This window comes from Haplochromis burtoni, unplaced genomic scaffold (genome assembly GCF_018398535.1).
Source record: "Haplochromis burtoni strain Fernald_Lab_line unplaced genomic scaffold, NCSU_Asbu1 Contig_2197, whole genome shotgun sequence".
Classification (NCBI taxonomy): domain Eukaryota; kingdom Metazoa; phylum Chordata; class Actinopteri; order Cichliformes; family Cichlidae; genus Haplochromis; species Haplochromis burtoni.
This window is the reverse complement of record NW_024584558.1, coordinates 1-15,057: the sequence shown is the minus strand read 5'-3', so window position 1 is coordinate 15,057 and position 15,057 is coordinate 1. Positions and strand designations below refer to the sequence as shown.

At 43.5% G+C, this 15,057-nt stretch overlaps 2 protein-coding genes across 2 annotated transcripts; one reads left to right on the top strand and one right to left on the bottom strand.

Annotated features, from left to right (window-relative positions):
- Positions 1-1,046: 1,046 nt before the first annotated feature.
- LOC121813667 (zinc finger BED domain-containing protein 5-like) lies at positions 1,047-5,783 on the bottom strand. The gene is made up of 2 exons (XM_042217556.1): positions 5,773-5,783; positions 1,047-3,590 (listed from the first exon to the last, which is right to left on the bottom strand). The coding sequence occupies exon 2, from the start codon at positions 3,319-3,321 to the stop codon at positions 1,273-1,275; it is 2,049 nt and encodes a 682-aa protein (XP_042073490.1). The 5' UTR covers positions 3,322-3,590; positions 5,773-5,783; the 3' UTR covers positions 1,047-1,272.
- Positions 5,784-5,972: 189 nt separating this feature from the next.
- On the top strand, positions 5,973-13,026 carry LOC102307982 (reticulon-4-interacting protein 1 homolog, mitochondrial; the record flags this gene model as incomplete). The annotated part of the gene is given in 5 exon segments (XM_014331372.1): positions 5,973-6,097; positions 7,445-7,493; positions 7,923-8,059; positions 8,135-8,318; positions 12,934-13,026. Coding segments are annotated over 5 exon segments (588 nt in total), but the record flags the coding sequence as incomplete, so codon positions are not given.
- Between the last annotated feature and the right edge of the window lie 2,031 nt (positions 13,027-15,057).

Sequence of the window (15,057 nt, the reverse complement as noted above, 5' to 3'; positions counted from 1 at the left end):
TCCAGCACCCTGGCATAGACTTTCCCAGGGAGGCTGAGGCGTGTGATTCCCCTGTAGTTGGAACACACCCTCCGGTCCCCTTTCTTAAAGATGGGGACCACCACCCCGGTCTGCCAATCCAGGGGTACTGCCCCTGATCTCCACGCAAAATTGTAGAGGCGTGTCAACCAAGACAGTCCTACAACATCCAGAGCCTTCAGGAACTCTGTGTGGACCTCGTCCACACCAGGGGCTCTGCCACCAAGGAGTTGTTTAACTGCTTCAGTGACCTCGCCCCCAGAGATTGGCAGGTCATCCCCAGACTCTGCTTCCACCACGGAAGATGTGTCAGTGGGATTGAGGAGGTCCTCGAAGTAGTCCTTCCACTGCCCGACTTCTCAGTCGAAGTCAGCAGAACTCCACCCGCACTATACACAGTGCAGGTAGAACACCATTTTCCCCTCCTGAGTCACATGACGGGTTGCTTTTTCCATGGCCTCTCCGAACTCCTCCCACACCCGAGTTTTTGCTTCAGGCACTGCCCGAGCCACCTTCTGCTTAGCCTGTCGGTACCTACCAGCTGCCTCCAGAGTCCCACAGGCTAACCAAGCCTGAGCTCGTTGACTCCCCTCACCTCTGTTGTCTACCACGACAGGCACCAACCACCTTGCGGGCGCAGCTTAGTGCAGCGGCTTCAGCAATGGAGGTGCTGAACACGGTCCATTTGGACTCAATGTCCCCAGTCTTGGAATGCTGTTGAAGCTCTGCCTGAGGTGTGTGTTGAAGTTCTCAAAGACTGGAGCCTCTGCTAGCCTTTCCCAGCATACCCCAGGTCTGTCCAGCGTCCTCCCTCACCTGATCCAACTCACCACCAGGTGGTGAGCAGTTGACAGCTCAGCCTATCTCTTTACCCAAGTGTCCCAAAACATATGACCTCAGGTCTGGTGATACGATTAAAATCCATCATCGACCTGTGGCCTAGAGCAGTGCTTCCCAAACTTTTTCCAGCCACGTACCCCTTGAGACATGTCACCCTCAGCCGCATACCCCCTGCTACGAATGACTCTTAATTAGTGTCTATAAATACATTGCAATATCGCATGCATAAAAATAAATACTGCACAGTCGATTATTTCTCACCACCAAATGAATTTATCAATATTTTTTAGTAATGACAGAGTTTTAATAACAAACTTTACTACTTAATACTAGCAGTGTATCAAAGGATTTATTAGAATTCACTTTTTTGTCGAGAGCATAAAGGCCATGAACTTTCATTAAACAGAACTTTATTTAATGTGATGGATGTGCTTGAGCAGAGGCACACAGCTCTTCAATGTTTGGCTCAATTTGGGAAAGGCTGAGTCTTAAATCGTTTTCCACACAAAGTCTTGCTCTGTATTTTGTTTTCATGTTTGTTAAAGCAGAAAATCCCCTTTCGCATAAGTATGTGGTGGCGAAAGGCATCAGAGTCTTGACAGCGCGCTTAGCCAGCGCGGGCTGTTCAGTGCGCAGCCCTATCCAGAAATCCGCCAGGTTCTTTTGAGCGTGTTCAACTTTTAGAGATCCATCTGTGGCAATTTCAATTAGGCTCTCCTGGTCAGACGGTGATAACGAAGTAGGCACAGCGGTGAACGGGTGACGTATCCAATCATTTGAGCCGTCCGTCTCTGGGAAGTATCGGCGTAACTGCACCGCCAGCTCCTCAAGGTGCACGTTACATTCGCGCTTTACACTTTTAGATAGTGTGAGATCATTAGAGCACAGAAAATCATGCAGCACAGGAAAGACTTCAGTGTTGTTTGTATCCAAGCAGTTCTTCCAAAGGTTTAACTTCTTTATCATGGCCTCAACTTTATCTTGAACATTGAATATAGTTGCAGAAACGCCTTGTAATCCGAGATTGAGCTCGTTCAGACGAGAAAATATATCACACAGATAAGCCAGGCAGGTAAGGTACTCTTCATCATGCAAATGTTCAGACAGCTCAAAGGGATGGTTACTGAAGAAAACTTTAAGTTCATCCCTCAACTCAAAGAAACGGGTCAGCACTTTCCCTCTAGATAGCCAGCGAACCTCTGTGTGGAGTAATAATGTCTCATGCTCGCTGCCCATCTCATTGCACAACGCAGCAAATAAGCGGGAGTTCAGCGGCCTGGCTTTCACAAAGTTAACCATTTTTACACTCGTGTCCAAAACATGTTTCAAACGGACAGGTATTCCCTTTGCAGCAAGAGCCTCTCGGTGGATGCTGCAGTGTACCCAGGAGGCATCTGGCGCGACTGCTTGCACACGCGAAACCACACCTCCGTGTCTCCCAGTCATGGCCCGTGCGCCATCAGTACAGATGCCAACACATCTGTCCCACACGAGTCCATGTGTGTTCATGAATGTGTCCAGCTTTTGAAAAATATCTGCGGCAGTTGTCCTTTGTTCCAGTGGTTTACAGAACAGCATGTCCTCCTTGATGGTTCCTTCATGAATGTAGCGCACATATACGAGAAGATGCGCCAGGCCAGCCACATCCGTGGACTCATCTAGCTGTATTGCATAACATTCACTGTGGCGTATGCGCAGAAGTAGCTGCTGTAAAACATTTTCTGACATTGCATTGATGCGCCGTGAGACAGTATTGTTTGATGATGGAATGGACTGTATCGTCTTTTTTGCCTTTTCCCCCAACATTGTCCCTACCATATCTAAAGCAGCAGGGAGAATGAGGTCCTCCACAATAGTGTGGGGTTTGTTGTTTTTAGCCACTCTGTAACTGACCATGTACGATGCTTGTAGTCTGTTTTTATTCATAAGATCTGGCACCTGAATGCAGGTTTTACTTGTTGAAAGTGATTTTAGCTGTCGCTCAAAATATTCCCTTGGTTTATTTTTCAAATGGGGATGATTTGTCTCTAAATGTCTGCGCAAAAGTGAAGGTTTCATTGAGTTCTGAGACAATACTTTTGCACAAATAACACACTGTGGCTGGGGAAATCCACCAATATTTATACACGTAAACCCCAGCGAAATATAATTGTCATCATATTTGCGCTTCTTTGATGAGGTTGTGTTACAGTCCGAGCTGTCATGCTTTCTCCCACTTTGACGCTCTGCATCAGACACTTCATCACTTTCCACATGGCTGGCTCCAGCTATGTTAGCCACTTGGCTAGTAACCACAGATACATCCCTGCTAGCACTGCTAGCATCCAAATCTGACGAACACATTGTTGTTGAACAATCACCTGTGCGGTCACTGGAAAATGCATCTTCAGATATGAGCTTATTGGTTGTTGTGGCCGGTGTCTCTGTGGTAGGGCCTTTTTTTCTTGTTAACCACTTGTCCATTTTCGCGCTGCACTGAATGCTTGGAGGCAACTTCAACTGTTAGGTGTCAGTCATTTGGGCAAATCACGCCCATGTATTTTGTCAGAGCTATTTTTTTGCTGAACACCAGAGGGTGGTATATAGTCATGTATTTGACAGGCAAATAAAACTGCATTAGCGCAAATTTCGGCTTTTAAAACTTTTGATCCCCACTCCAACCCCAACCCACGCGTACCCCCTACAGCCACTTGCGTACCCCCGAGGGTACGCGTACGGTAGTTTGGGAACTACTGGCCTAGAGCATCCTGGTGCTACATGCACTTATGGACACTCTTATGTTTGAACATGGTGTTCGTTATGGCCAAACTGTGGTTTGCACAGAAGTCCAACAACAAAACACCGCTCGGGTTCAGCGGTAAACCCGGGGCTCCCCAACCCTGTCCCGGGCAGGATGAACTGTTCCCTCGATGGTCTTGTCATAGTGGTCTTCTGAATCGCTCTTTGTGTGGTCCCTCACCCAGGACCAATTTGCCATGGGAGACCCTACCGGGGGGCAAAAGCCCCCAGACAACGTAGCCCCTGGAATCCCTGGGACACACAAACCCCTGCACCACGATAAGGTAGCGATACTTGGAGGGGCTTCTACTTTTTTAAAGTTTAATTTACTCTGAGTCTATTTTCTTGTAAATGTTCTGGGTTTTTAGCTCATACAGGTGAAGGTTTACTGAGCCTCTGTCTGTTTGTCCTGTCACAGTTCACAAGAACTATAACTCAGTCAGATTTTACATAACGATCTCTGATTGGTCTTAATCTGAATCCTACTCAAGTTCAAGGTCCCATTTGTCACTGTGTAGACGATAAGCTATGAACTGTGATGGGTTTTTTTTAAAATCAAATTTCCTTTTTTCCCCTGTAATATATTTTAATACTGTAATCCTGACTTTTTTTTAGCCCAGTCAACCCCACCTTAATTATTTTGAATGACACCAATACTCCTTTTTACTGCTTCACTTCCTCCAAAATGTAGAGATGAGCTGTTTTCATGATGACTACAGGAAACTGCTGCTCTTATTAACTGCTGCTATTACAGGGAGTGCAGAATTATTAGGCAAGTTGTATTTTTGAGGAATAATTTTATTCTTGAACAACAACCATGTTCTCAATGAACCCAAAAAACTCATTAATATCAAAGCTGAATGTTTTTGGAAGTAGTTTTTAGTTTGTTTTTAGTTTTAGCTATTTTAGGGGGATATCTGTGTGTGCAGGTGACTATTACTGTGCATAATTATTAGGCAACTTAACAAAAAACAAATATATACCCATTTCAATTATTTATTTTTACCAGTGAAACCAATATAACATCTCCACATTCACAAATATACATTTCTGACATTCAAAAACAAAACAAAAACAAATCAGCGACCAATATAGCCACCTTTCTTTGCAAGGACACTCAAAAGCCTGCCATCCATGGATTCTGTCAGTGTTTTGATCTGTTCACCATCAACATTGCGTGCAGCAGCAACCACAGCCTCCCAGACACTGTTCAGAGAGGTGTACTGTTTTCCCTCCTTGTAAATCTCACATTTGATGATGGACCACAGGTTCTCAATGGGGTTCAGATCAGGTGAACAAGGAGGCCATGTCATTAGTTTTTCTTCTTTTATACCCTTTCTTGCCAGCCACGCTGTGGAGTACTTGGACGCGTGTGATGGAGCATTGTCCTGCATGAAAATCATGTTTTTCTTGAAGGATGCAGACTTCTTCCTGTACCACTGCTTGAAGATGGTGTCTTCCAGAAACTGGCAGTAGGACTGGGAGTTGAGCTTGACTCCATCCTCGACCTGAAAAGGCCCCACAAGCTCATCTTTGATGATACCAGCCCAAACCAGTACTCCACCTCCACCTTACTGGCGTCTGAGTCGGACTGGAGCTCTCTGCCCTTTACCAATCCAGCCACGGGCCCATCCATCTGGCCCATCAAGACTCATTCTCATTTCATCAGTCCATAAAACCTTAGAAAAACCAGTCTTGAGATATTTCTTGGCCCAGTCTTGACGTTTCAGCTTGTGTGTCTTGTTCAGTGGTGGTCGTCTTTCAGCCTTTCTTACCTTGGCCATGTCTCTGAGTATTGCACACCTTGTGCTTTTGGGCACTCCAGTGATGTTGTAGCTCTGAAATATGGCCAAACTGGTGGCAAGTGGCATCTTGGCAGCTGCACGCTTGACTTTTCTCAGTTCATGGGCAGTTATTTTGCGCCTTGGTTTTTCCACACGCTTCTTGCGACCCTGTTGACTATTTTGAATGAAACGCTTGATTGTTCGATGATCACGCTTCAGAAGCTTTGCAATTTTGAGACTGCTGCATCCCTCTGCAAGATATCTCACTATTTTTGACTTTTCTGAGCCTGTCAAGTCCTTCTTTTGACCCATTTTGCCAAAGGAAAGGAAGTTGCCTAATAATTATGCACACCTGATATAGGGTGTTGATGTCATTAGACCACACCCCTTCTCATTACAGAGATGCACATCACCTAATATGCTTAATTGGTAGTAGGCTTTCGAGCCCATACAGCTTGGAGTAAGACAACATGCATGAAGAGGATGATGTGGACAAAATACTCATTTGCCTAATAATTCTGCACTCCCTGTATTACTGTTTGTCCTGTTTAGGTGTCCCACAAACCAAAGTGTCTGAGCCATATCGAGGCTGCTGCCATTCCCTACGTGGCAACCACCGCCTGGTCAGCGCTGGTTAATACTGGCGGTCTGAGAAAGGACAACTGTGCCAACAAGAGGTGAGGACATGGAAAGTTTAATCCATCCCAGTGAAGCTCGCCAACTGTTCCTCCTGAGCCCCTTTTAGCTCGCTTATTAAGGCGGGATCTAAAAGTAGCCTCGTAAACTCTAGATGCAAATAATATGATGAGTGAAACAATTTATTTGATTAATTGACCAATCAGACGAGGCCAAAGTCATGCCACCGCCACCCTAATGATTAGTTAATAACATTTAGCCATTTCATCAAATATTACTTCATTCCTCACAAACTGCTTCTGCATCTGTGCTTTTTGTGGCATAAATAACGACACGGTTTAATCTGTCAGGTGCTGTGGCTCATCTGAGGTTGTACTAACCTCATCTTAGAACCTGATAATTATAAAGATATTTTTTATTAAGTCCTGAGATTGGACTGGGTAATGAGCCCTGACCAGTGTGTTTAGAATTTGCACTAATTTACCTGCAAGACAAAACAGAGGGAAAAATGTCCTTACCCCACATCAGTCTCAGTGTAAATAAAATGAGCCACCGGAAACATACCAATAAACCAGCTACAGCGATGTAACTAACCTGACGCTTGTTTCACCAAAGAGGCCTTTGTTGGGGGTGAGGGGAGGAAGACGGGATGAAAAACACACGAGCAACTGCTGAATGGAGAAAAGTCAAAGCGTTGTGGACAGTGCAGATTGAGCTATAATAAACAGCTGTATCAGTGCCTGCGCTGCTTCGTGTACCAAGTACCAACAGTGCAACACAGGTGACTGAGTGATGGCCACATCCACCAGGCACCTGCTGACACTTACCTGAAACCCTCATGTGACAATCACGAGGACAAAAACCACCAACTTAGAAATACAATACAAATACGAGCAGCAGGATTGAACCTCGGATCTCATGTTACACAACATGGAAGCATGGAGAGTATTTTTTAACTTCAGGTAAATAAAGTCCTGTTTTAATACATGATGCAGATACATGCAGTAATTTAGAATTATTGTCTTATATTTCTCATATTAGCTGCATTGAATTGACTTTATCCCATCGCAGCTTTGTTTCTATTTGACCAAAGGTTTCTTCTGCTTAATGTTAGCTTACCTGCTAACATTAACACACCTGTATAACAGTTGCCTCCGACCAACACAACCAGCTGCTTTTTAATGTTTGCCTTTATTAATCGGTTTGATAAAAGACAGTTTTCTCACTCTTATTTTGAAAGTACCTGCAAGCTGAAAGGAGAAAAAATACGTTTTTTTCCTTGTAGTTGTTTTTTTCTTTTTTGGGGGGAAAAGTCGCCGGGTTTCCCTTCAGTTGACCAGGTGATTGCTTCGGTTGTCTCCTTCATTGTTTTGGCTTTTCTGTTGCAGGATTTTGATCCTTGGAGGATCTGGAGGAGTGGGAACGTTTGCTGTACAGGTACGCATGAAAAGCTGGACAATAATGACCACTTGTGGTCACCTAAACACTCGACATGTCACAATGAAGTAACGTTTGATCTGAAAAACGCTCACAGGTTAGACGCTCACCTGGTCTCTGGGAAACATTTAATATTTGATTTAAGCACAGTTAACTCTGACGTCTGATCGCAGACGTAAACCGTTAAAAAACAGCCGGAGTTTTTCCACTAGGTAAAAACACATTAAAGCTAAACATGTAAAATATCCTTAAAATCAGCTTCAACACCATCTCTCTTTAAATATTAAAGAAAAAAAAACAACTGCACTTCTTTAGCTTAAAAAGAACAAATTCTTACATTTTTTCTTCATCATGGTTAAAATGAAAAACTAAACATTTGATTTAACCGAAATGAAACTTGTATACAAGTCTGGTGTTGTTCCTGCTCAGATGGTGAAGGCGTGGGGCGCCCACGTGACCGTTACCTGCTCCCAGAATGCCGAGCAGTTCTTAAGGGGGCTCGGGGCGGACCACGTGGTGGACTACACCGCTGGGCCCGTCGAGGAGCCGCTCAGCGCTCTGGAGAAGTAAGCAGGCCTCGCTCCGACTGAATCTCTGCCTCCGTTTGTCATCTTGGTCTGATTTACTTTGTTATCTTTAAGGTTCGACCTGATCCTGGATAATGTCGGGGGTGACACGGAGAGTTGGGCGTTGAAGCTGCTGAAGCCGTGGAGCGGCGCCAAGTACGTCACCCTGGTGACGCCGTTCATGCAGAACACCGACAGGCTGGGTGTAGCTGACGGCATGATGCAGTCCGCCGCTACAGTGGCCAGCAAGGCCTTAAAAGTAAGCTTAGATGGAGTTGTTTAGTTTTCTAACTTTCATAGAAACAGGAGGTTTTTTACACTTTGTTTTCTCGGTTGTAGGGTCGGAATATTAAACCAGCGACAGACACATTCAGTGGTGTTTATTTTCAATTTTAACACCTGGGTTTGGGTACAGCTATAGTGGAAGGTTGGCTCGTATCACTACCCTTGTTCCTGGTGGGGTTTGTACTCCACCACGCCTGCCCTTGGAGTTCTGTTCATAATGTTCATGAGCAAAGGTTGTAGGTGCAGTGGTCTCAGAATCTCGTGGTAGTTTGCAGGGATGAAAAGTTGCACCTTGAAGTTTAAGGTCATGATTCTCCACCAGAAAAAGGGTGGAGTGCTCACTCTGGGTTGGGGAGGAATTTCTGCCCTGAATGCAGGAGTCTGTGTTTCAGGAGTGCGAGGTGCAGTGTTGCACGCTGTGATGACCCTGAAGGTGCTGATGTTGTGGTTGTTCTACACGGCTATTCTCACCATGTGACTGCAACCTGCGGTAGAGCGAAGGAAGACGATCGAGCTCCTCTGTGAGAGCTGATGGTGAAGAGCCGAGGTTGTTTGGCATCTGATCCAGATGCTGTTTTGGACATGCCTTGTTGGGAGGAGCTCCTGGGCCAGACACGGGACTAATGTTTGGCTATTAATGAACAAATCCACACAATAATTCATACAGATGTTTAACTTTGTCCTTTACGTTCCATTTTTGACTGTCTGCCGAGTTGTTCTTACAAAATAATATATTTTTTCTCTCCCAATTGCCAAGTATGGAATCTAAGTTAGAATTAGAACAGATTTATTCCAGTAGTAGCTGTGACTTGTGTCATAATATGTGCAGTTGTGGACTTTCTGCAGATAAATTTAGGTTTGTGTTCCTTTTATACTCTGCGCATTTCTTCCAGGTCCCTAAAAATCAGACATGGTACCTGAAGAAACAGGTGGAAAAAATGTGAAAATGCAGCAGGTTACTTTCTGGTGGCTGAGGCCCCGCCCCCTGCTGCAAGGCAGATAAAGAAAACATTCCTGAACTCCTAAACTCTCTGTCGGAGCAGATGACATCTTCCACCTATACACAGACGCACGCACAAGCACTCACATCCTCTGTGGGTGTTATAGTAACAGCCTGCACTTTGCATGCAGTGCACTCGCCTGACCACAGAATCCACAGCTGTGCTCGGCTCTGCACAGCAAAGGATGCAGAATCAAGATGCAAGGAGATAATCTAGAGTTTTAGAACAATACACCCTTCAGTCTTTGTGGAAATATGAGCGGTTACACATTAAGCCACATCTTTTTCTTTTTTTCAATTCAGTAATAAATAAATATATGATTGAAATGGAAACTTTAATTCAAGTTTAGCAGCATGAACTTCATTTGCTGTCAGCAAATGAAGTGTAGAAGTCACGGGCACTGTCTGATTCGGTGTTTCCACAATGCTCTGCAGACCTGCCGGTGGGTCTCTCTGCCTTCAGTGTTGGATTCAGGCACTGATAAGCTTCTCTGTTAGGTTGAGATCCGGTGACTGACTTGCTCGCTGTAGAATCTCTCATTTCTTGGGTTGTTTTTGTAGTATCGTATCCACCTGCTGTGGAGCTGTGTATGAATCTGAGCAGAGAGTACAGCCTCGAACACATCACACTCATCCTGCTTCTATCATTCTGGTCTAACTTCATCTGGGTTTAATCTTTCCAAACTGGTTTCCTGAACCCTGCACATAAATGTATTTGAAGCATAATGTGGCCTTCCTGCTCTTTAGCGTAACCAGTGGCTGCGCACTGTGGTCGTAACTCAATATTTCCATTTATGGAGCCGTCTCTTTATTGTTGACATGAAAAAATAACGCCTACGTCCTTCAGTGCGTTCTTGACCTGATTCGATGTGGTGATGTTTGTGTAAATCATGGAAATGATTCTGTCATCATACACTTCATTTGTCTCAGGCTGTTATTTATATGTACAGTTAAAACATGTCCCAGACTGTTGATTTCAGCAGTGACATCTTTGGATCTTCGCTTCAGTCTGAGCGAACACTTACCAAATATAAGTTCAACACTTTGAGTCAACTTCAAAAATAGTTTGCTTTTATTATCATTAACTAGCAAAGGTTTAGGCCTCGCCCGGTCCTGAAACTGCTCGTCAGTCAGTTGTCCACTTACTTTTGAGCGTCTCAAAATGGGGAGCTGTTTGTAAAAATAGCTGCAGTTCTGTCAAACTAGTCATTCTTGTGGAAATTACATAAAAATGAATAATTGTCCAGAAACCTGTGGGCTCAGTGTAGGTGGGGAATGGAAAATAAACAGCAGTACCATGTGCTGCATGTGTAGAGAGGATTCGTGTCAAATTTTTTCAAATTAAAAAGGAAAGTATTTGTATCTGAAACATCGTCTGAGGTCAGGCAAGTGTGGGTAACTTCAAAAGTAGTTCAGAGTTTCAGGTTAGTCTCATTTTCCACGGCGGCATAAACCACTGTAACTGAAATTCCCCAATACAAAGTTTGTAGTAGCAACCAAATTCTGCATGTAGTTACACACACGGGTAACTGCGCACTAATGATTTTGCAATATCAAATTCACATCGAATGATAATTCGTGGTGCATTTAGTGTTTAAGGATGTTTTTTAGCTCATCTGCGACCTGCAGCTCTGATCCTGATTTATGAAAAGCTCTTAGAGTTAAGCAATCAGCACAACTTTGAAGCAGGGAGGAGAGTTTAATCAGGAATGACTCATGGACTAAAAGACAAAAGAGAAAGAGGCTGAAATGAAACCAAAACTGAGCGAGAACAAGATGCTGGCATTCAGGACAGAAGAGGTTCATGTTCAGCTCGTTCCAGGCGTCCAAACGTTCATCGTTGGCTTTTTCAAACAAAGGAATCTTTTTGTTTTGTTTTGTTTTGTTTTTACAGGTTTCTAAGTGTCATGTTCAAGGCTGAAATATTGTCAGCTCTGTTTTGTTCCCGATCATAAATGTTTACGAATTAAGAAAAAAGAAAAAGAAGCTGCAGTTCCTCTGAGATCCACTAGAGGCTCCAGCAGTGAGGTTCGGCCTGTTTACGGCCTGATACAGAAAGTCTCTGTAGGATGTTTTTGTAATGCACCCGTTTAAAACTTTATTAAGACTTAAGATTTGCAGTATTTTGGGGGTGTGGCCTCTTTGACTGACAGGTGGATGCTATACATGCTAGCAGTCTGCTCAGCTTCACCTCAGCTATTGCAGACCCGGATCTGCACCTCTGGACTGTATTTGTGCTGTTTGCATGTTTTTATGCAGTTGTGTGACTAATACTGTGGCAGCTGTGACGTTGTTGTGCTAACAGACCATCCAAGAGGCTGGTAACTCAGGACTCTGGCTCCTGTTATGGTAGCTTGACTGCAAAAGGCACAGCTGGGTCACAGTGGCCGTATCCATCTCTTGTATACAGTTGTTGTTTATAAGACTCGAGTTAATTTGCCAAAAAAGGGAAAAACCACAAATTTATTGTCATTTTTCAAAATTTTCTATCAGTGTCGTGTTTGTTCTGGTTTCTCATTTTAAAGTAAATTTAATCTTTGCATCAGGAAGGAGGCGGAAGAAGAGCGTGGATGGCGGTAACAGGGCGGGACTGCCCCACAAACCTTCCATTGTTTTTCTTGTTAAATGTAAAGTTACTGAGTTGATGTCAGACTGTGGGGGTTGCAGGTTGGCACAGATTCTACTCACGCTAACTTATTCCAGAATAACATCAGTTTTGAAGATTTGAAGGTGAAGCAGGATGGAGGTATACCTGGAGCAAATCTACAGGAAACAAATGAAACTGTGTGTTTGTGCACTTTGTGTTTTCGCTTCCTTTAACACAGAGACTGTTTCCAATCCCCCCCACCCCTCCTGGCTCTCTCTCACACAACACACACACACACACACACCCAAGCCCACACACACACAACACACACACAACAGAACACACACACACACACACCCTGGCCTTCTTTACCACCTTCATCCTGCATATAACCACACAGTGACTGTTTCCATTTCCACAGAAGTGTAAGGGTTGAAATGGGGTCATCTGCTGTTGTCACACACTGTTTGTTGAATATCAGACGATTTGATTCACAGCATTGTCTTATTATTTTGCGCCTACAGAATCTGTGTAATCTGAACTCAGATCTGTGACGGCGCAGGTTTTCCAGCAGCTGATTCATAGTTTGGGTGTTCGGTGACTTGAGTTTTGTGGGTTGTTATCGACTCACAGATGTATTTAAGCAACACGAGCTTTAAAAACAAACAAACCAAAACTGGTGCGAATCTGTCCTTATCCACGTTTTTATGTTTTATTTATTCATATTTTGGTCATTACATCAAATATATTTCTCCCTTTGTGTTTGATGAGATTGAATCAGCACAAATATTAAAAATAAATGGAACTAGAAAATATGTCAGTGGGAACACGATTTAAATTAAAAGTTTCATAAAGACAACAACAATATCAAAATAAGTCATCATGTTTCTGTTTTTTGAAATATATCTTTACATTATGATTGTCTTTTATTTTAAATGTATTAAAGTATTTCAGTGTTCTGTGTTTGTGCTGATTCATTTTTTTTCTGCTGTTTTCGTGCAGCACCTGATGAAAGGAGTTCATTACCGCTGGGGATTCTTTGCACCCAGCGGCTGCGCCTTGGATGAAATCAGGGACATGGTGGATGCAAAACAGGTATGACGCTGTATTTACCCTGTGAGCTGAACATGGACGCTGTTCCATCGTGGTTTAACACTGTTAGCACGTTAAATACCACAGACTGTATGTAAAAATGAGCATAGCTACTTCAACTCTGCTTTGTTTTCCTTAATAGCCCCCCTGGTTGGATGTTTCTGGAGACGTCATGGCCTCGTATATATACACATATACACATATACTGCTGACTCCCACTCCAAAGGTGTGTAGTCTTACCACTACACTACCCAGCTCACAACTTCATGTCTCCAGTTCCCCACTTTACCCTCTATCTGAAACGTGCCCTTGTGCAAACCTTCTGTTTGGCTGTTTCCATCAACGGCACCCGTTGCTTGTTAGCTCCGCCTCATTCTCTTTCACCTGGAAGTCCATCATAGCTGCCTCTTTTCATGGAAGACTCCTGTGTTGAGGAATCAAAACCTGTTATTTGTAGTGGGTGGGTGTGGCTTCTGTGCCTCTGACATCATAGAGTTCTAAGAGTTGAAAAAACTGATAAATTGTGTGTTCAGAGCAGCCTGTGCTTTTGGCTTACAGGGTAACTTGTCAATTCAGGGTCTGCAGCCTTAAAGTACGCAGCCTCAACGTTCCTCAAGGGCCGCGTACTTAAAGACAGCCAAGGCCGGAAGTGCGAGGCTTGTGAAATGGGACGGTCTAGCCTTCAGAATTAAGTCATGAGCTCTCTCAGTGGAGTGAAACTCAGCCGTCTGCTCCTTGCTGTCTAAAATATAATCAGCCGCTGACGTAGATTCTCGACCATCTCACACTTCTGTTTAATCAGTTTTCTGTTTGACGTTTAGTCAGCTGTGTGAAAATCCCGGAGGAACCCTCCCGAGGGATTAATAAAGTTTTTATTTAATCTAATCTAATAACTTTAATCTCAGCCAAACCGATTTCCTCACGAACAAATAAAACACTGAAAAAGGCCAAACAATAACATGTTTAAGTTATTTGAAGTTTACTCAGCTACATTCTCGCCTGAAAATATGTTAACAGTTTATTTTGCGACCCAGAAAGAGTAACAAGAGTAATGGTGGCTCCGGGAGATTTTCGGGAGGGGCACTGAAATTCGGGATTCTCCTGCAAAAATCGGGAGGGTTGGCATGTACGCCCTCTGGAGGAACATGTTATGGCATGACCAACACCAGGGATCTATATAGCAAAAAGAAGGATCTTTGTATTAGGAACGTTAGAAAAACCAAAAGTAAACCTACTCTAAGCTGTCACTAGCAGGACTTTTATTGTAACAAACTCAGTGCGAGTGATTTACCAGTAATAACAGTTTAACACTAAAATGGTGGAAGGTGTGGGTCCATCAAGAAGTGAGCAGCTTTCTAAATGCTGTGCATGATGTTTACAAAATGAAACGATGGACAGGTCATTACTATGCTGATTATGGAGCTAGCGTGAAGCTTAGATTAGCTGGAAACTCAATGCTTTCTTTCACTCGCTGTCCTTCCACTGTCCTTATTTATATTATAGCATTTTGGTCTGTGTGACCTTCGTCAGGTACAGAGATGAAGGTCGCATTAGCATGTTCGTGTGACTTGTTATTTGAATGCTTCAGAAATCCAGAGGTCAATAACAGCAGGTCGAGTCTCCTAAAATAGCCACATAATAAAAATAAAGCTGAAAACACTGTTCAGAGTAGAGTAACATGCACATTTTATTTCTCACCTTTCTAAAACTAAAACTACTCTTCTGAAAATGTAGCTTACACCAGTGGTGGCAGCAGTAGAAGGACAGTATGGTGGCTGTGACAGGTTTTGGTGACATTGTTTGTAGATGAAAACAGGTTTATTCTGCCAAGTTCAGAGGTGCCAACAGTACAGACATTCTGTACTCAAGTAGAAGTACAGATACTAGTGTTGAAAAATACTCCAGTAAAGTCGAAGTACTGATTCAACTTTTACTCAAGTAAAAGTAAAAAAGTACAGGCTCAGAAATGTACTGAAAGTAAAAAGCACCTCTTTGGAGGACATTTCTATTCAATTCAATACAATTATTTATACA